General features: G+C 44.5%; 1 protein-coding gene across 5 annotated transcripts in view; it reads left to right on the top strand.

Moving 5' to 3' along the window:
• The window catches only part of SLC20A2 (solute carrier family 20 member 2), a 107,298-nt gene that overhangs the window by 52,145 nt on the left and 35,384 nt on the right, over nucleotides 1-19,769 (top strand). For all 5 annotated transcript variants that reach the window (XM_059384247.1, XM_059384248.1, XM_059384244.1 and 2 more), the window contains exons 2-5: nucleotides 5,725-6,277; nucleotides 11,363-11,503; nucleotides 12,874-12,959; nucleotides 16,046-16,142. In XM_059384247.1, the coding sequence (XP_059240230.1) occupies nucleotides 5,989-6,277; nucleotides 11,363-11,503; nucleotides 12,874-12,959; nucleotides 16,046-16,142 (613 nt within the window). In that variant the 5' untranslated portion in view covers nucleotides 5,725-5,988. The remainder of the gene's footprint in view (nucleotides 1-5,724; nucleotides 6,278-11,362; nucleotides 11,504-12,873; nucleotides 12,960-16,045; nucleotides 16,143-19,769) is intronic.

Raw genomic sequence — 19,769 nt, 5'->3', positions numbered from 1 at the left:
ATCAGGCTTTACACTCATGCTCTTTGTCCCCGTTGAGTAAACTTGCTTCGTCTTGCTTCTGTGTCCTTGTGTTCCAAGCTGGGTCTAACATTGGGCTTGGTTGTCTTGCCTTCCCTTTGGACAATTTCCCCCCTTCTCCCTCCCTCTTTCTTTCCCCTTCCCCTCTCTCTCTTGCTTTCTTGCTTCTGCTTCAGTCACGATATCATCTGCCTTTCTCCAGGCTCCTGTGCTCCCATAGACTGCCTTGCATGTTCGTAAAATATGCCATTTAAAGGTAGTTAAAGCAAGTTTCAGAGCCATTCTTGTCCTGTTTCCATTTTTTTTTATCATTAATATGAAAATATGAAACTCAGTATGTTTTGTCATAAGTATACTATTTTATAATTAATTTTTAAAATTTAAGAGTGTAAAGGAGATGTTTTTATGAGCTATTCAAGAATGATGGTGTTGATAGAAACTCCTTATGACAATATCTACCTCCAGTGTTGAAAAGAAAAAAATGCTTCTGCTATACTATTCTGTAAGTAAGATTTCAAAAATGAATCTTCCATTTTTACCTTTCCATTTATTGGGAAAAGCTAATAGTTTTGATGGCTGAGTAGCCAGGTTTACTCACAGGTAGCAGAGTTGTTAGATTTACACCACACCATTGAAGAGACTATCTGTCTTCAGATTTCTACCAAAGTGTCAGAAGGCAAGATTCAACCCTAACTTTTAGGAAAATAGGTTTTACATTTCTAGAGGGTAGGTGTGAGTCACTTTTGGTTTTGTTTTGCTTTTTTAAAGATTTTACTTATTTATTTGACAGAGAGATCACAAGTACGCAGAGCAGCAGGCAGAGAGGGAGGGCGAAGCAGGCTTCCTGCTGAGCAGAGAGCCTGATGCAGGGCTCGATCCCAGGACCCTGAGAGCATGACCTGAGCCAAAGGCAGAGGTTTAACCCACTGAGCCACCCTGGTGCTCCAACTTTGGGTTTAAGTGAGGTGTTGGAAAATTACTTCAGAGCCCCGGGGTCCTCTGCTTGGAGGACCTGGCTCCTTCCCCTCACCTGTTGTTGGAGGATCTTGGCCTGGGTACAGTCCATGAAATCTCAGGGACAAGCTTGGCATAGGCCAGAAGCAAACAGAAGGAAGGGAGGCTGTCTGTGGGCTAGGCCTTTAAAACCACAAGGTCCCTGGGAAGGAGTCCTAATTAAGCCACAGTCCACTCCAGACCTGATTGTCTGGGATGGGTTGTGCCAGCTGAGGGGCTGATGGGACTCCAAGGCTGAGAGAGAGAGGAGGGCGGATGGAGGTCTGCAACAGGCATCCTCTGGCACGTTTGCTTGAGAAGGCCACGGGTCATCTTGGATGTTACTTTTAGCAACGTTTCAGAACTGGAAGCCTCCCAACCAAGCTTTTTTTTTTTTTTTTTTTTTAATTAATGTCTATTAAGTGCCATAGCTCAGCCACATCCCTGTTTTTAAACTATGTACAGATTCATCTAGAATTAGTCTGAAAATATTTGTTTTCACTTTTTCTTCAACATTCAGATTTCTAGTGTAGATAAGAGGGTATGAGGTAGAGCTGAAGCAGATGCTCACGGAGGAAAATTCTAGAAAGAGAATCTATAAATCCTTGGCTTTGGGAGTCCTGCCAGTGCTCTCACTGGGCCTGCTGACAGAGGCATGGCTGGTTCAGAGATCAAGGGACAGAAGTGATGGTGGGCAGGCCTCAGAGTTGAGGAGCTTGCTCAGAAACATCGAGGGCCCTGAGAGAAGAGAGTGAGGATCTTATTAACTTTACAAGTTTGGGAGGTAGAACTTAGAAAACCCCTTAATACCTCTTCCAGTGATTCCGAACATTCTAAGGTCTCTGTTCCTCTAATGTGAGAGGTCAGTGGCATTTGAAAACTAAAGAGTATCTTGACACATTCAGTTCTGTGAATCGAAGCCATACAGGGGCTTTCATACTGGGGGGAAAGCAAAAGATTTAGGAGGCTTGTCCTGACCCTATTCGGAGAAGCCCTTGTAGAAGAGAGAAAAGAACCAAAGCGTTAGCTAGAAGATCTAAATGCCATTGTGTCCTCGCTGAGAATCATTGCTGAGCAGGAGAGGAGGCATTTCCCTGCGACACCTCCACACGTCAGGCCTCTCTGTCTCCCAACGACATGATTTCTGTGAACTCAGATGAATCGATTCTTAAGTATCAGGTCTAGGCTCCCCCATCCCAATATTAAGTAACTATTTACCTCTGTGTTTTCTTCTTTTCTTCAGGTTTCAGTTTTTACATTTAAATCGTCAGTTCATTTTGGCTGGAGGTAGGGATCTAACTTATTTCTTCCTTCCAGGTAGTTATGAGCAAGTTGGCCTAACATCACTCGTTGAATAAGCCAGCCTTTTCCCCACGAACTTGATTGCGCACGTCCATCCTGTTTTCAAACAGCCAGCACTGTCTGGTGACACACCGGCCAGACCTCAGCCACTCTGGATTTGGGCTTCTGTACCCCTGACAGATTCCCTTCTCAGCCTTGTGCTCAGTGCTCCCTGCCCCCGCTGCGGGGGGGGTGCCAAGCTCTGTTTCAGCAATAGACTGTGCGGTTGTTGAAGTGCTTTGTTTTATTTTGTTCCCATTTGATAAAAACGAATGGAGGAGAGAGAAAACCGGGGTGTTGGGCCTTGCCATAAAAATACCGGTCTTATAAATAGAATAAAAAATAGAAGTCATTTGGTCTCGAAAAAGCCTTTCTCCTCAAGCAGATGCTTATTGGACATAATCTGAAGGACAAAACCTGCATTTCACGGACACAGTTATAGAAATTAATTACCTAAGATTATCTGAGTAGGAGAGGGGTCCTGGTCTGAAATGGTGCCTAAGGTATCATAAAGACAATTAAAAGCCTCTCCAAGCCACGCCAGGCTGAGGACATATCTGCCTGGTGCTCTTGGATTTGACCTCTGTGTGCAGCCTGTCCCAGAGTGAACCTGTGGGTGAACCTCGCCCTAACGTGTGAAAACAAAACTAGAAACAATACCAAGGAGAAAACATAAAAACTCCCCTTGTCTGTTTCTTAGCCCAGTCCTGCCAGCCAACAACCATCTGTCTCTCTTAGTCCCCACGCATGTGCCACCACCGCTTGAGCCCCAGAAACCTCCTTAATAAACGTCCTTTCTCTTCGGTCGGTGGCACGGCCACGCCGGGCCGGGGGGCCTCTGTGGGGGCTGCCTGCACCACGCAGTAGCCCTGAATCAGTCTCAGCACGTTTCCTCTTCTGTCCAGCCCGTTCTGCACATGGTGGCCACGGTGACCTTCTCGAAAGTCTGATCCTGTGGGCCTCCCTCTGATTACAACCCTGCAGTGACACCCTACTGACCGCGTGGTGGCCACCATCTTCAGCTTGCTGGACGCTGCCTCGCACCGGCCTGCCTGTCCTCCCCCGCATTGCCCCTTCCCCCCACCCCTGGCTGTGCCTGGAATGCCTCCCCCTGCCCAGAGTTCGCTGCCCCTTCCTAGATTGCCTTCCCTGCTCTCACAGGTCTGGTCCTGGCCCAGAACTGCGCTCTCACAACACCGTGGGCCGCGGGCCTCCTGCCTCCTTGGCACTCACCACAGCCAAGGGTCGTACATTTGTGTGTTTACGTGCTAGCGTCTGCCCCCGTCATGGGTCGGTGAGCCCCACATCCAGTTTCACTCATCGTCGTGTTCCTGGTGACTGGCACAAGGGAGGTTCTCAATAAATACTTGTTGAATGCTGTTCTTGTTCGCCCTGTTGGCGAGCTAACCTGACAGACAAGATTTCATCAAGATTTCTATTCTAAGATTCGATCGTATTGGTCCAAAATGTTTCCTATTTTGTATTTTCACTTCTAGATTTGATGTGTCCATGGTACTAATAAAATACTCTTTTAGTAGGATATTGTTCCTTGCCGTTAGAATGGTCTTTTCATTTGTCTCATGTGGGCTCTAAATCTCTAGAAGTGCATAGGCTTCAAATCTTAGGAAGTGACAGAATCTGTCAGTGTATATTTTCTATTTCATTATATGCCTATAGCATTGCATACATAAATGGCACTACGACCAAATATTTATTATGTACTATTTTAATTTGAAAAGCATGTTACTCAGTTTCGTTTTGGATGGAAAGGAAAAAATTGTCTGTAACACTACCTGCCACTCAAAGTTAGCCACTGTTCTGATTTTTAGTATATTAACCTGCCTGTCTTTTTATATGGATTTTAATACTACCATGATCACAATATACATAAAATTTAGTGTCCTGTTTTTCCCCTAAATAATCTTAATGTTGATTGATCATTATACTGTCTGTGACATGACATGTGAACCTAATTTATCTGGTTAGGGTCAATAAGCATCTCTGAAGAACCACACTGTGGTAAAAAGCACCATTCTGTGCACCAAAGTCAAAAAATTCATTCAAAAAAACACAGATTTTGTACTTCAGCTGTATAATAACAGAATACCACAGTTCCAAAGCTTTTAGTGACATTTTTACTTCTTGGATATACTAATTTTGTGACATTGCCTTTTTATCTTAGAGGACTTTTCTCCATGTTTAATATTAATAGTCCCTTTTTTCATATATTCAAAAAATTGGTTAGGGCTTCCTGCATGCCAGGCACTATTCAATGTCCTGGAGATACAGCGGTGAAACCAAGTAAAGTACCCACACCCTCCTGAAAGGAGACAGACAAGAATGAATGAATAAATGAATGCAGTGATAAGTAAAACAGCCAAAAAGTTGGGTGAAAAGGGTGGATAATGGCATGGGGGGGAGGGGCTGCTCTTTCATGAGGTCAGGGAAGGCCTCTCTGATGGTGACATTTGAGCAGAGGCCTAAATAGCATGTGTAGCTACACAGCTGTCAGGGAGAGTTTTTCTGGCATAGGGATCAGCAGGTGCAAAGGCCCAGAGGTGAGAGCGTTTGGTGATTTCAAGGAATAAGAAGGAGCTTGTGAAGGAAGGGGCAATCGGAGCTGAGGACAGTGGGCTGGGGTGGGGCCTTCAGGAGACCATGGAGGGCCTTCCAAGCTGTGGGGTGAGGCCTCTGGCCTTTCCTCTGAGTGAGGGATGGGTAGTTGGGGAATAGTAAGATGATCTGAATCGTATTTCAGTAGGATCATTTCATTCTGCAGCTTTCTCTCTTCCTCCTGAGGGCCTTCGGTTTCCACCTTTGTCAGACTCTGACAAATGTATACTAGAACCTGTAAGCCTTCTTTCAGACACATGCACGGTGTGCTCGTAGAGCGCTCATTCTTGTCTGTAAATGTTCAGGCAGGTCATTAGCCACACCCTGTGGTGTCACAGAATAATATTTGGTCATCACCGGTCCAAGAATCAGGCATATTCCATGTATCTGAAAAACTCTATAACTGAGTTTCCCATTTCTTTATCTTTTACCCATTTGAAGCAATTTTTTCTTTCTGAAAATAATGACCAAATATGTTTTTCAGATTGCAAAAAGTCATATCCTGTTAAGGCTTACTGTCAACCTGTAATTCTCCAGCATACCTCACCCTCTGACATTCTAGAAACCAACATTTTTTCATGGGGGAGTGGGGGGAGATTTTAACCTAATTATAATCTTCCTTGAGTTGCTTTATGCTTAGATCTGTCAAATGCCAAAGATAGAGCCCATTAGTAGGCTTAAAACACTTATTTCTGATGGAACGAACTGTTACAGGTTTCTTAGGGTAATTGATTTCTTTTGTTTTCTTTTCTGTTATAGGAGGAGATATCACAGCTTTCCCAGATTGGGAGGAAAAATATGGAATGTGTTTTACCGCTGACTGAACACAACCAAATGAACTGTACTGACAGTAGTTTGAAAACCAGCAGTTAGCAGTTTGTTCAGGCTCTAACATTGTCCAGCACTTTCCAGAGCAAACTCACTGTTTACAAGAACTCTCGGCCTTACGACGTGTATAACCTCAAGCTTTGTTTATTTAAAATATTTCTGCAAAAGAAAAGTACCTGGAGCCCACTTTCCAAAATGGCCATGGATGAGTATTTGTGGATGGTCATTTTGGGTTTTATCATAGCTTTTATCTTGGCGTTTTCTGTTGGCGCAAACGATGTTGCCAATTCATTTGGTACTGCTGTGGGCTCTGGCGTGGTGACCTTGAGACAAGCATGCATTTTGGCTTCAATATTTGAAACCACTGGCTCAGTGTTACTGGGAGCCAAAGTGGGAGAGACCATTCGAAAAGGTATCATTGATGTGAACCTATACAACGGGACAGTAGAAACACTAATGGCCGGGGAAGTTAGTGCGATGGTTGGTAAGTAGCCTTATTCTTTACATCAATGGGAAATGCACCCAATGGCCTACTTCTGTACAAATATTTCTGTCATGTCCATAAGTGTGATTTATGTTTTGACTTCAAAACTGGTTTGATGTTTCATATATACTACATCTTATTTTTGCTTTCTGCATTCTAACTTGATTTTTTTTTTAATGTTCAAATATCAAATTTTTAGCAAGCGTTATTAAAATAGATTTGGCTAAAAGTGCTTTTTATAAAGTAACAGACAAAGATGTTTGTAGACTAGCTGTCATTTTAAAGTAGTTTGAGAATCCTTAAAGAAATAACAAGTCTCAGTGAATGTGTTTGTAAGGTTGACTTGTGAGATATCCTTGACAGTTGATGCCTATTTTTCCATAGATTATTCATCAGTTAGGCTGCAATGTTTTGAAAACGTGGATGCCAAAAAAACAATATTTATTAAGTTTTGTGTCCTCAGTTTGAGGTTTTGAGCCTGACTGAATCAATGTCAAGTGCTTGTGTTTCAGGAAATTCTAGTCTTCTACCTTATTTTTAATCCCTTTGCTGGGAATTTTGATTTTTGTTTTGATTTTTGATTTTTCTGATTCTACCTCTAGGAGATCCATTTGGGATGGTGTTTGTTTTGTTTTCTGGCCAAACAACCATTTGTGTGTCACCTGTTTACAGTACAGCCTTATATTGGTAGTTTCAAGTTGTTTAGATGAGGGGGAAGTGTAGAGGGCAGTGAAACATGGTAACAAGCTGACTGACCAGCCAGTCGGTGTGATTTCTCCACTGGCCAGGCTGACCATCAGCTGCAAGCACCATGGGGGTGCTGCCCTGTCTGCCCTCGCTACCTCCGGAAAGAAGATTCAGGCAGGAATGCTTAAGTGCAGCCCCCAGGACTCTTGCTCTGCTTGTCTCTGGGTAGTGATGACGTCACAGCAGACAGCTGATCTGTATGGGTAATTTGGTTAGGGAGAAGATGATTAGAGAGGAATCCTACCACCTTCTACTTTCATCAGGACATACCCTTTTGTAGGAAGGGTTCTGCAGTAGGAGGTAAGGTGGCTGGTGTACCAAGAATATAGCTATAGTCCACAGGCCCCTAGTTCTTGACTCTCTCTAGCGTTTCTGAAGCACCCAGAATGTGGACATTATTTACCAAATATAAGATGGCCCACCATCTTTTTGCAATAGCAGGTTAGTTTGAGAAATTGTTGAGGTGTTTGATCCATATCCAATTCTGATGTACTAAGGTATTAAATACCAAGCACATGATGCTGATAATACATGCTAAGGAGTTCTGTTTCTCAACATTTTGTGTTTTAATGACGTAAGGTTTATGATGGCTTTCATGACAGCAGCTTTTTTTTTTTAAGGTTTTATTTATTTATTTGACAGATCACAAGTAGATGGAGAGACAGGCAGAGAGAGAAAGAGAGAGAGAAGCAGGCTCCCTGCTGAGCAGAGAGCCCGATGCGGGACTCGATCCCAGGGACCTGAGATCATGACCCAAAGCGAAGGCAGCTGCTTAACCCACTGAGCCACCCAGGTGCCCCGACAACAGCTGTTTTAATGGCTGGATTTTATTTACCTTCACTGGTTATCTGTTTCTCATCATAGCCAGATAAAAGTGAAATTTCCCTTAGAAAAATGACAGTTCTTTGTAAAAGTCATGCCTGGTTTTCATGATAGGAATCTAAGACATAGTCATAGTGAGCTAAAATTAAGATTTCTCTAGTCAGGATGATATGGGCAAGAAATGTTGAAAGTAGGGGAAAAATAAGGAAAAACATTTATAAAATTAAGTTTTAACAGTAGCTTCTTCTGTCTTTGGATAAAACTTCTGAGGAATAGTTGTATTTATGTTTTTTTAAGATCTATTTATCAGAGAGCGAGCGAGAGAGAACACACCAAGCAGGGGGGCTGTAGGCAGAGGGAGAGGGAGAAGCAGACTCCCCACTGAGCAGGGAGCGTGAGGCAGGACTCGATCCCAGGACGCTGGGATCATGACCTGAGCAGTTGGCAGATGCTCAACCGACTGAGCCACCCAGGCGCCCTGGCATGGTTATTGTTGTTTATAAAGAGATTTGTCCGTGAGGCCACACAGAGGCCCCGGCTTAGACTAGAAGCCTCGTGAGCTCAGACCTTCATGTCACTGCTCACGTTTCGTGTGGGCAGTATGACTTGTCCAGTTTTTCAGTTCTCCCACCCCGGCCTTTGGCTGTTCACTGAAAGAATGAGGAATACTTACCTCAACTAGAATTTAGGTTAACCAAAGCAATTTGAGGTTTTGCTTGAATAACTTGATGTTGTTTGCTTTGGTTTCTTTCTTGTAATCTTCCTTTTTTTCTTCCTTTCTCTTTTGGTGTATGGGTAGATGAATCTCAAAGCCTATTGTGTTGGGAATTTATGTGAGTTACTAGATTTTTAGAACTGGGTTCCTTGCAAATGAGAGCTTTGTTAATTTAAGGCGGTGGTGTAATCATTATTGGCCAAAACCAAAGCTGATCCTTCTCCAGTACCTGAACTGCCCCTTTCTCCTTCTTCTAAATTCGATATCCATTTCTTCTCTCTTTATCTCCCCCTGTCATATTCTACTTTTTCTTTTTTCTTTAGAAGTGTCTCCCCAAGCCTTTGGGTCTCTGTGCTTTCTGATCGAATGGTGGTAGCATTGGCTTGGTTGGATGGAAGAAATCATTTTTGCCAGCGAAACTTCCAGAATTAAGCCTCTTTGTACACTACGCTCAGCCCTGAAGCATTAGTTGGTCCACTTAGTATGAAACCACCAATGGTTCCAAAAATCTGCTGAGAATTCAGAACCCACCATCTTCTCATGGAAATATCTGTGATAGCATGAACAAGCAGGTCTCCTTGAACCAAAGTAAGAAGTGCCGCATCCCTTGGCCTGTCCCGAGCACACTCACCCTGCGGTCTGCTTCTAGCGTGACCGGGCACCTTTGCGCGGCCACCTCCCCACATTCCCCCAACTTTCCCTAGATTTTGTCTGACACCTTTATTCCGCACTTAATCCCTTCCTCTTTATAAGATATCATTATCTCAAGTTAAAATATCTCTGTCTTTTTTCCCACTGTTTTTCTTAACACCAGTGTAATCCCGTTGGCCTTCGGAAATTCCCAAGGCTTAGGAGGCCTCGCGCTCTCACTTTGCCAGGCGCCCTGCAAATCCCCGCCTCTGCCTTGCCCTCCTTTCCGCTGCCCCTCCCCTCCCGCCCCCGGCCCCCGGCCCCCGGCCCCCCCTCCTCACTAGGCAGGCCTGTCCTCCCTGACCTTTCCTTACAAACCCTGCTGCTCCAGGACCCATGTCATAAAGTCAGCCAGAGAAGGGATAGCAGCTTTCAGGAAAGAAAATCCCATGGTCTGAATTCATCTGGGTGACTCTGTACTCCTCTCTGAATGTCAGCACATTATTTTCAGTTTGTAAGAATAGAAATCATAAAGTTTCTTTCTCAAGTTATAGCTCTGCGCCATGTAACGTGCTCTAAACCCTGGCTCTATTTTTAACACAAACTAGTCAGTCAGAAGCTCGGGGCTTAGATGGGAAGGCTTAAGGAATTGTCCACAGGGAGGCCTGGCTGCCGCCACGGGGGCCTGTCACCAGTTCGGCAGCACGGGGACGGCCCCTCCTCCTCCCAGCACATGCTTCAGGGGTAGCCACGGATAGGGTCGAGCCCAGTTTGGCTCACAGGTGGGCATGCCCAGCTTCACGGAGCAGTGGTCAGCATTGCTGCCCAAACTAGGGCCTGTACAGCCAGTAGTGATCCTTTTTAAGTCAGATCTTTTTGAAGAAAATGCCAGGGATCTGCTTAAAAGTGCTGCTGCCAAGCAACCAGATTTCCAGAATTAACATTTGGGATTAATAACGTGCCCTGCTTATCAGCCAAGGCCTTTGTTCCCTTACAGTTCTATATGAGCTTTTCAACAACTGTTTCTGAAAGTGATCTTGCCCAGCTGATGCTTTTAATACGCACTGCAAAATTTGATCTGCTTATGAAAATATCTGGAGTGAACTGTAGCCTAGAAAAACATTAAGCCTGGAAAAGGAGGTGAAATTGAGGTAAAAGGACACAAAGCCAAAGCTAAGGATCCTCTTAACTGGTAAGAATTAGAAGACTCGAGAAAGTATACAAAGAAAATGCCTGGCATTCTGGTCAGGGGCTGAGAGCAGATGCCCACCTGTGGGTTAAATGTCTTAGTGACTTCTTATGCAAAAGAGACAAATACAAAAAAAACAACGTGGAATTACACACTCCCTTTTTTCATTGAGGTGTCACTGACGTGTAACGCTAGATTAGTTTCGGGTGTACAGTGTAATGATCCACTGTTTGCATATTACAGTCTCTCTTACAGACTAATCCGTGTGACCTCACCAGCGTCTAGCCCTCCTTATTATGTGACCATAGAGTTAACTGCAGTGACATCTTTTCCAGTATGCAGCCTTTCCTACTTCTCTGTATTCACTAGAGTCTGTAATCTCTTGCTCGGTCTTGGCCACACTTCACATTAGAACAAGTTCATCGTCAGCACCTGTACCTAACTGTGGAAAAGGCAGTTAATAACTGGCATCAAGAGACTTTTCTGGAAATATTTTCAATAAATCATCATTATCCCATCAGTGTTGAAGGGTGTCCCTTTGACTAAAGTGAGTGATTTTTGTCAGGACTTTAGCATTCTGTAAAGAAAGAATCCATTAAAAAAAATCAGCCCTAGCTGGGCACCTGGGTGGCTCAGAGGGTTAAAGCCTCTGCCTTCAGCTCAGGTCATGATCCCAGGGTCCTGGGATCGAGCCCCACAGCGGGCTTTCTGCTCAGCAGGGAGCCTGCTTCCTCCTCTCTCTCTGCCTGCCTCTCTGCCTACTTGTGATCTCTGTCTGTCAAATAAATAAATAAAATCTTTAAAAAAAAAATCAACCCAAGGGAGATACTATTAGGAGATAGATAATATTAGGCGATCAACCCTAGGGAGATACTATTATGGAGAACTATAATTTGGATTTCTTCCTTTTGTGGCTGTTTGAGGTACTGTATTCTATAACTAACTTTTTTCTTTTCTTTTTTTTAAATCTCCCAACCTACAGGGTCAGCAGTTTGGCAGTTGATTGCGTCCTTCCTGAGACTCCCCATCTCAGGCACTCATTGCATCGTCGGCTCTACCATAGGATTCTCACTTGTCGCGATTGGCACACAAGGTGTACAGTGGATGGAGCTCGTCAAGATTGGTAATTGCCATTTTCTTTTATCTGTCAGAAGCACATCTTACATTCTCTAGAGTAAGTCTTATTGAAAGTCACCATTATCATCTATTTTTCCCTTCAAATGTTAAGGTTTATTTCTTTTCTCTTTGTTTCAAATGTTAAGTTTTAGAAGACAAGACCTATGTGGGTAATACATTTCCCCCTAAGATTTCTGCTAACAGAGACTGTGAACTTTTATGTGTTAAATTGTTTTTTAATGCCACTCTTTTCAGATGTCATCTGGCTCTGAAAATCAGTATCTATCTGTTGTTCCCAGACAAAAAGGAAATGTATGTGATTGAAATGAGCCTGTAGTCAGAAAAATGAGGTCCTCGTGAAGGAAATACCTTCCGTGTTCAGGAGGCAGGGTTTGTGGTCATGGGGAAGCCAGGGACCGAGGCCGGGCTTACGTAGCTCACGGCATTCAGCAGGTTTCCCTGTCTGCCCCCACAGAAGAGACACTCTAGTGCTCTTTCTGGGCTGTAGGCTGCCCAGCAGGGACGGGTATGACAGGTCTGATGGTCAGCCTCCTGGCTCTGCCTTTTAGCAAGAGGGAGGAAATCCATTCAGCCCCATAAGTACAAACCCACCTGTTCTGAACAACATTCTCCTGCCCCATCTCCACCCACTGGGTTACTCCCCCGTATCAGAATCACAGTGGCCTCAAGAGCTCTAGGTCAAACAGATCCCTAACCTCCCAAGCCAGGGACACAGATGGCTGGGAAAATCACCTTAGATCCCAGGAGGCTTCTAGAACAATGTCACTCAACTCTGGTTATACATGAGAATTAGCTGGAGAAGCAGTTAAAAAATATCAATGCCCAGAACCCCATTCTAAACTTTTTAAATCTAAATTCTGGGGGTGGAACCTGAGCATAACTGGTGTTTGAGAACTCCCCAGATGTTTCCAGTGTGCAGCCAAGATGGGAACTGCTGGGCCACAGTGCCAGGATGGCAGTACCAGGCTGACCTAGGAAAATGCAATGGAAGGTGGCTCTCCTTTTAAATAACTTTACTGTTGAGCAGGGACCAGGTCTCCATCTGTGGATGGGTAAGAAGAGACAGAAGGGGCTCAGAGGGAATCACAGGAGACTGTCTTCCGAGGCCAGGCTCAGGGATCCCTTCCCTGACCGTGTGCTGGGAGAGTGCTCACAGACTCGGGACTCTGTCTGTGTGTGAGGATAGCTGTGCACGTGTGAAGGCCAGGGAAGTAGGGTCAGTTGGGTTCTGCGTTAAGGTGAATAATTCCAGCAGTATTTATTAATGTAGGTACTATGTGTTGGTTATCATTCTATTGTATAAATATGACTTATGTAGAATTTTAACATTCATTAGATTTTTTTTTAATTATTCAGTTGCTTCTTGGTTTATATCTCCACTATTGTCTGGTTTCATGTCTGGCGTGCTGTTTGTACTGATCAGAATTTTCATCCTAAAGAAGGTAAGTGAAGCTGTTAGGTTTTTATTAAGTTTTAGAACTAATTTGGTTCTATTTAATAGAAATGATTAATTAAGGAGAGGAATGATTACATTTTTACTTTGTTAAGGCACGGCACCCTGCAGTTAGGATTAGACTTTATTTTAAAGTAGGCCAAAAGGGGCGTCTGGCTGGCTCAGTCCGTAGAGCATGTCACTCTTGATCTCAGGGTTGTGGTTTCAAGCCCCACATTGGGTATAAACATTACTTAAAAATAAAATCTTTAAAAAAATAATAAAGTCGGCAGAACAAGTCAAGGTAGAGTACCGAGGGGCTCCCCCAGAAAGCAACATTGTAAATAGTGTTTCGTGCCCTGTGATTTAGCTCGTTAGGCAGTGCTCCCTGGCATTGCATGCAGACCTCAGAAAAGGAAGAGTAATTCTTTGCTGAATGTTAAACAGAACAGAGTGAGAGTGTGAAGATTTTGAAGTAGACTACCACTACACACACCTGGAAAATTTCTTTTCCCAAATATAAAGTGTTTTCTCTATTTTAACAGAGAAAAAGCAAGCTTGAGACACTGACTTTTTCTTCTCCCTGAGGAAAGGATGAAAAGGAGGAAATACACTTATTGGGGGTAGATTTGATCAAGAATGAAAGGAGACTGAAATTAGAACTTACTAAGATCCCTATTCTGGAGGGGAAAACTTGATTGTATTTTTTTGACCATCAAGGGGTTGTTGCAATATTTTATACGCCCTAAAGCAGGCCCCAGGTCCCTGTGTCGCAGCACGCACTGAGCACGTGTGACACGGGGCAGGTCTTCCCTCAAGTGCATCCTCACTTGAAGACGCCGCTATTTCCCATCGGCGCTGCCTGGCAGTCTACCGGAGGACTCCCTTCTCTTGGATCCGTACAAAGCTACCTTCCTTCTCTTGGGCTCCCTGCATACTAATATTTATTTACCTCTTGGAAGGTGCCACCCTCTCTTGCCTGCTAGACTTCACTTTTCTGACTTCCTCTGCCTGGAACCCATCCTTGCCTGCAAACTCCTGCTGCTCCGCAGCCATCTTGTGCCACTTCCTCGAAAGCCTTTCTTCTCCCAGCCAGTTCTGGTTGCGTCCCTCCCTCTCGTGCTTCTGCGACGCTCTGTTTCTTCTTACCATTGCACTGTTGTGCTGTGTGGTGGTGTGCGACTTGCGTGCTGGCCTGCTTGCCATCCGACTGTACGATCTGTGCAAGTAGAACCATGACTGTCTTGTTCACTTTGGTAGTCCAGTGCCCAGTGCCATGCTTGGGAAGACACTGGTATTTAAGAGGGAATGACGGATGCTTAGATAAGTAGCAGATGATGGATAGACGGATGGAAGGAAGGAAAGAAAGGAGAGAGGGAGAGAGCCAGGAGGGAGGCGAGAAGACAGGTCTGGAGACAATTGGCATTTGAGTTTTAAGAATAAGTTACTTGAGAAAAAATAAAGTGATTCAATTAAAAAGACCATAAACTCAACACTTGTACACCTTCCCAGGTTTCCGGGTGGGTGTCTTTTTCAACACCTCTTGTCCTGAGAGAACGTTTTGGAAACCAGGGGCAGTGGGCATTTGAGCACCCGAGCATTTCGTTCGTAGCGGGACCTGGGTTCTTGTCACAGGGTACGTGACAGGTTAGAAGAGCACTGTACCTCATCCTTGCTCCTGCCCTGGGTCCTGGCTTCTTCCTGTTTGCTGGTCTGGCTATGAGTCTCATGCAGTTGAATCACTTGCGACACCTGCTCTTACTGGTCCTTATACCCCATTACCATTCAACTCAAGCCTCTTGACAAGTGCTGATGGCTACTTGAGACATTCCAGAATAGGTTCTGAATGGGTTGTACTGTTCTGCAGACACACCTGATTTCCATACATGTTTGCATTTGGTAGTAGGAATCTTAGTCTCTACTTCTCTTTACTCCCATAGCCCACAGTAGTTCTTAGATCTCATTTTCTTTTTATCATGGGTAGGTGGCAGATTCATATAAACACCAGTGTCTTATGTGGTTATTAGAAATTAGACATTGTTTGAATGATTTAAGTGACATCTAATGTGCCAGTGCTGTACTGAGGAGTTCCCAGTCTATGGTTTGTTTTTTTTTTTTTTAATTTATCTATTTATTTATTTGTCAGAGAGAGAGAGAATGTACAAGCAGGGGGAGCAGCAGGCAGAGGGAGAAGCAGACTCCCCACTGAGCAGGGAGCCCGACTTGGGACTTGATCCCAGGACCCTGGTATCATGACCCGAGCCTAAGGCAGATGCTTAACCAGCTGAGCCACCCAGGTGCTCCAGTCCATATTTTTGCTTTGATATGTTCTGTAGATCTTCTTAAAACCCTCCATTTCAAATATTCTCTCAGATGTTATTTAGTGTAAAACATATGCAGTACTATTCTTGTTAAAGTATTAGATTTAGGGAATGTACCAAAAGCCTCAAGTTGTAAAAAAATGTTTTATTAGAAAAAGAACCCCCAGTTCTTTTTAACTTTCCGTAGTTGAAGGTTAAATACTATGCTTTATGAAAAGATCTTAAAAAATCACAGCCCATGGTAATATATTTGCCTTATACATTTTAATCGAGCTAAAATGTATTGTGTAATAGGGTGAAGTAAAGTCTCCCAGTAATGCAGTGGTGTTTAAGTCACTTGGCTCTCTGAGAGCCTCCTCTGAGGGCTGAGCCTCAAGATATTGGTTGCAAGCGGATTTTCAGGGCCAAACCTGAACTTAGCTGGAGGAGTGAGCGCCACCGGTTTTGAAGCAGATGCTGAGCTCTGGGCTTCGGTCCCCAGGGACTGGCTTAACCTCACAGCTCTGCTCTGTTTCTAAATCTGACATCAGCTCATGTGATTCTAGCGCTTCAGTGTGTCTCCTGGCCACAATAGTGCTCTTTGAAACAGTATTTGTGTAGGAGACACGGCCCAGGCTGATGTGCAACAGGTCACACGGCAGCGACATGGCCTGCCATTCTGGCCACACCACTGTTTGAAAGCCTTTCTCGTAACAGTGTTTTCTGTCATTTTGCCTTTGTTTGCTCCAGAGGCTTCCTGAATCCTGACCTTCCACTTTATCTCATTATCATACAGGAGGACCCTGTTCCCAATGGCCTACGGGCACTCCCAGTGTTCTACGCAGCTACAATAGCAATAAATGTGTTTTCCATCATGTACACGGGAGCACCAGGTAAGAATTCCTCGGAAGCTTAAATTCGGCAGGAAAGGTGTGTAGCGTTAGACTTCACAGTCTCACTGGGCACGCTATTGTTGGCGGACAGTAAAAAACCTCCTTCGTGCTCATTACGGAGGAGGAAATGCGTGTCCTTGTTTTAAATACGCAAGAAGTATGCAAAGGACAAAGGCAACAAACAGGTTTTCAAGTGAAAAAAGAAATTTGAAGTCCTCCTTCTGCCTTTTGCCCTGCTGTGGAAACACAGCAGCCTTCATGTGCTAAGTCTCAGCACAGGGTCTAACACTGAGCACCTCCCCTGAGCCACGGAGGCGTTTGGGGGGTGCACGTGAATGGCCACATGTCAGTGACACGCAGAGGCAGCTCTGACGTGGCCTGTGGCACAAACGCCGAACTGCCCGGCATTTGTCTGACCAAAGAATCCCGTGAGTGGACGCCACCTTCCCACCTCTGCTTTTTTAAGATGCTGAAATCAGTGGTGATTTTATTTTCAGAATTACTTCTTCCCATTCTGACAGCTTTTGTTCTTCTTATTAGGATTTTAGGGGCTTTGGGGGGTGTAGGGTTAAAAGTTGTTTTCTTTGGCATTTTGGATGGCTCAAGAGAGACATAAATGGTGTTCCTGTTGGCAAACATTTCAGTGTGGGTTAACATTCCAATGAAATCATTCTGTACACGGTTTAGTAGAGAGGTTTCCTCCCGCTGCTCTTTGTGGTGGCCTCCTACAGCGAGATCCCAAATATACCTGTTACTGTGGGGATATCTGGAGTCAGCAGATAGTTTGTGTTATTTTTCTTCTTGTGAATATTCTTTATGGAATAAGATTCAGTTATCGGCCATATCTGACCAAAATCTCCCCCTTCCTGTTCAAAAAGATAAAATTTCCCCTAAGTAGCACATCATAACAGTTGAGAAGTACCCTTTTCCAAAATGGGGGAATGTCCTTACGAATTCCTCAAACTCAGTGTCATCAAAGGCGTGTTTCTCAGATTTTATTTTATCAGACATAAATAATTATGTGTGTGTACTTCAGTACTGCGCATAAGAAACTTTTTCTGAATAAATGTTAACATCATATAACTTTCTGATTTGGCCTCTCTGCAGCATTCAGAGTGTTAATCTTCAGGGTTTAAATACTCACGATCAGGGCTTCCAGACTTTGGGTGGGAACCCAGGGGTAGAGCATCTCAGCTGCCTTAAGTTATATGGAAAGCACAAAGCCGAAGCTCATGGGGACTAGGAGAGCCTGAGGGGGATGGAACCCCAGCCTCAGATATGAGCAGCCTGGTGGCCCCGGGCGTTTTGTAATTTATGGACTGGGAAGGGTGTGTGTCACAGACTGTCTTCTCAGTACATAAGAAAATTGGACGTGGGGAGATCACAGCTCTGCACCACAGAGTTAATCCCACCACCAAGTGTGACTCTCCTGAAGCGTTCACACGGCCCTCAGCTGGCCCTGAGCACCAGGACGGGAAAGAGCCATCGTGGAGCTGTGGTGTGCATCCCATCTCCTCGCTCCTCGGGACTCTTGGTTTTTGTTTTTGTTTTTGTTTTATTTTATTTATTTATTTGACAGAGAGAGAGAGAGATCACAAGTAGGCAGAGAGGCAGGCAGAGGGGGAGGGTGAAGGAGGCTCCCTGCTGAGCAGAGAGCCCAATGCAGGGCTCGATCCCAGGACCCTGAGATCATGACCTGAGCCCAAGGCAGAGACTTAACCCACTGAGCCACCCAGGCGTTCCAGGGACTCTTGTTCTTAATTTTTATATCAGCTCCCAGAGCACAAGGTGGTGGAAGAAAAAGCCCAGCCGGTGTGAACAGCCACCTCTCGGCTTAGTGATTTGGAAACTGAGGGGAGGCTCGGGATGCCTTTGTAGTACCAAGTCCCAGAAATGGGAATTGGTATAAATGAGGATGATTATTTTTATTTCCGCATTTTGTTTTTTTCTACGTTCTATGCTTCTTGGTTCTGGTGGTTCTTCTGAACGTTAGAAGTCAACTGTGTGATTTTAAGTAAAATTTGCCTTATTCTGTACTTGGTCTAATTTTTTCCATCTCTTCTTTCCTGTTTCCTCATCATTTGCTGCAGTTTTACTCCAGATTTGCTGAGAGAATCATCTGAGGGGAGTAGTAAATATTGTAGAGAAAACTGAACTGTTTGATGGATGAGATGCTAAGGATAACATCAGTACTTCACAAGGAGGCTGAAAGAAAGAAAGAATATAAATGCTGAGTTTCAGTGAGCTGAATCACACATGAATTAATCCTTTTGGTCCCCTGGCAGTGCAGACAGGGAAGCGAAGCGTGGCAGAGCTGAGTCGCCAAGGGCATGTAACTAGTGAGGTAGAGAATCCTACTCCCGAGCCCCGGGCTCTGTGTGATGACGTTACACTGACACGTGACACGGGTTAGACACCTGCTACACAGTTCCTGGTCCCTCCTGTCACCGTTAATGACAGTCAGTGCTAACGTTGGAGCCTACTTCAAACAAGCAAACAAACATACACCAACCTTCATACATTCTTCCCCTTCTTTTCATTCTCTTTACAAATGGCTTTCAGTGCAGTCACCTGAGTGGCTCATTCAGTTAAGCATAAAACTCTTGATTTGGGCTCAGGTCATGATCTCAGGGTCGTGAGATTGAGCCCCACAGTGGCCTCTGTGCTGGGCATGAAACCTGCTTAGGATTCTTTCCCTCTGCCTCTCCTCCTGCTCACGCGCGCTCTCTCTCTCTCTCTCTCTCTCTCTCTCCCTTTCTCTTTCAAAAAAAAAAAGGCTTCTAATACATTTAGAAAACTGGTTCTATGTTTTTGTATATATTTAATATACAGGTACTGTAAAAAGAGTAGCTACCTCTTTTATTATTTTTTTTAAAGATTAATTTATTTATTTATTTATTTGGCAGAGAGAGCGGTCACAAGTAGGCAGAGAGGCAGGTGAGGAGGGGGGGTATGCAGGCTCCCTGCTGAGCAGAGAGCCCAATGCGGGACTCGATCCCAGGACCCTGGGATCATGACCTGAGCCGAAGACAGAGTCTTTAACCCACTGAGCCACCCAGGCGCCCCACTACCTCTTTTAATTAGGGATATTAAAACATCTGTACAAGAACCTCCAGGATCATTCCTTGTTTGAAAGCCCAGATAGTATTCGCCCTGCTGGGGTTAACATTAAGGACTTTGGTTGGGCAGCTGTGCTGTCAGGAACGTCATGTCTCACCTCTGAGCCTCTGTGCGTCACAATAAAGTGAGGACAGCAGGAGGACTTCCGCGAAAGGCCACCACATCTGAGACAATGCAGGCAGGGTGCGCACACAGTGCCCGACCCGTAGTGACTCGTAATACGTTTTAGAGCCTATTTTGTGACCATCAGTCATAAGTAGCTCATCTTTTCCGCCTCAAGTTGCCAGCATATCCTGAGTCATCCTATCTTTTTATTTTTTCCCACTTGTCAGTTTGGAAAGCTTCTTACTTGAAGTTTTCTGGGGTGGGAGGGTGGGGAGGGCTTGTCTCGAGGAGAAGGAGAGAAAAGAAGGTGATTTTGTTTCCCCACTAAGTCAGAAAAGGACTTTGCTAATATTTTGGTTCCTGGGGCATGTTTGTAGAATACCATTAAGTGTGTCCAGATCT

This window comes from Mustela nigripes, chromosome 18, assembly GCF_022355385.1.
Source record: "Mustela nigripes isolate SB6536 chromosome 18, MUSNIG.SB6536, whole genome shotgun sequence".
In the NCBI taxonomy this organism is placed as follows: Eukaryota; Metazoa; Chordata; class Mammalia; order Carnivora; family Mustelidae; genus Mustela; species Mustela nigripes.
The sequence above is the reverse complement of the archived record's forward strand: the minus strand, read 5'-3'. Positions and strand labels throughout refer to the sequence as shown.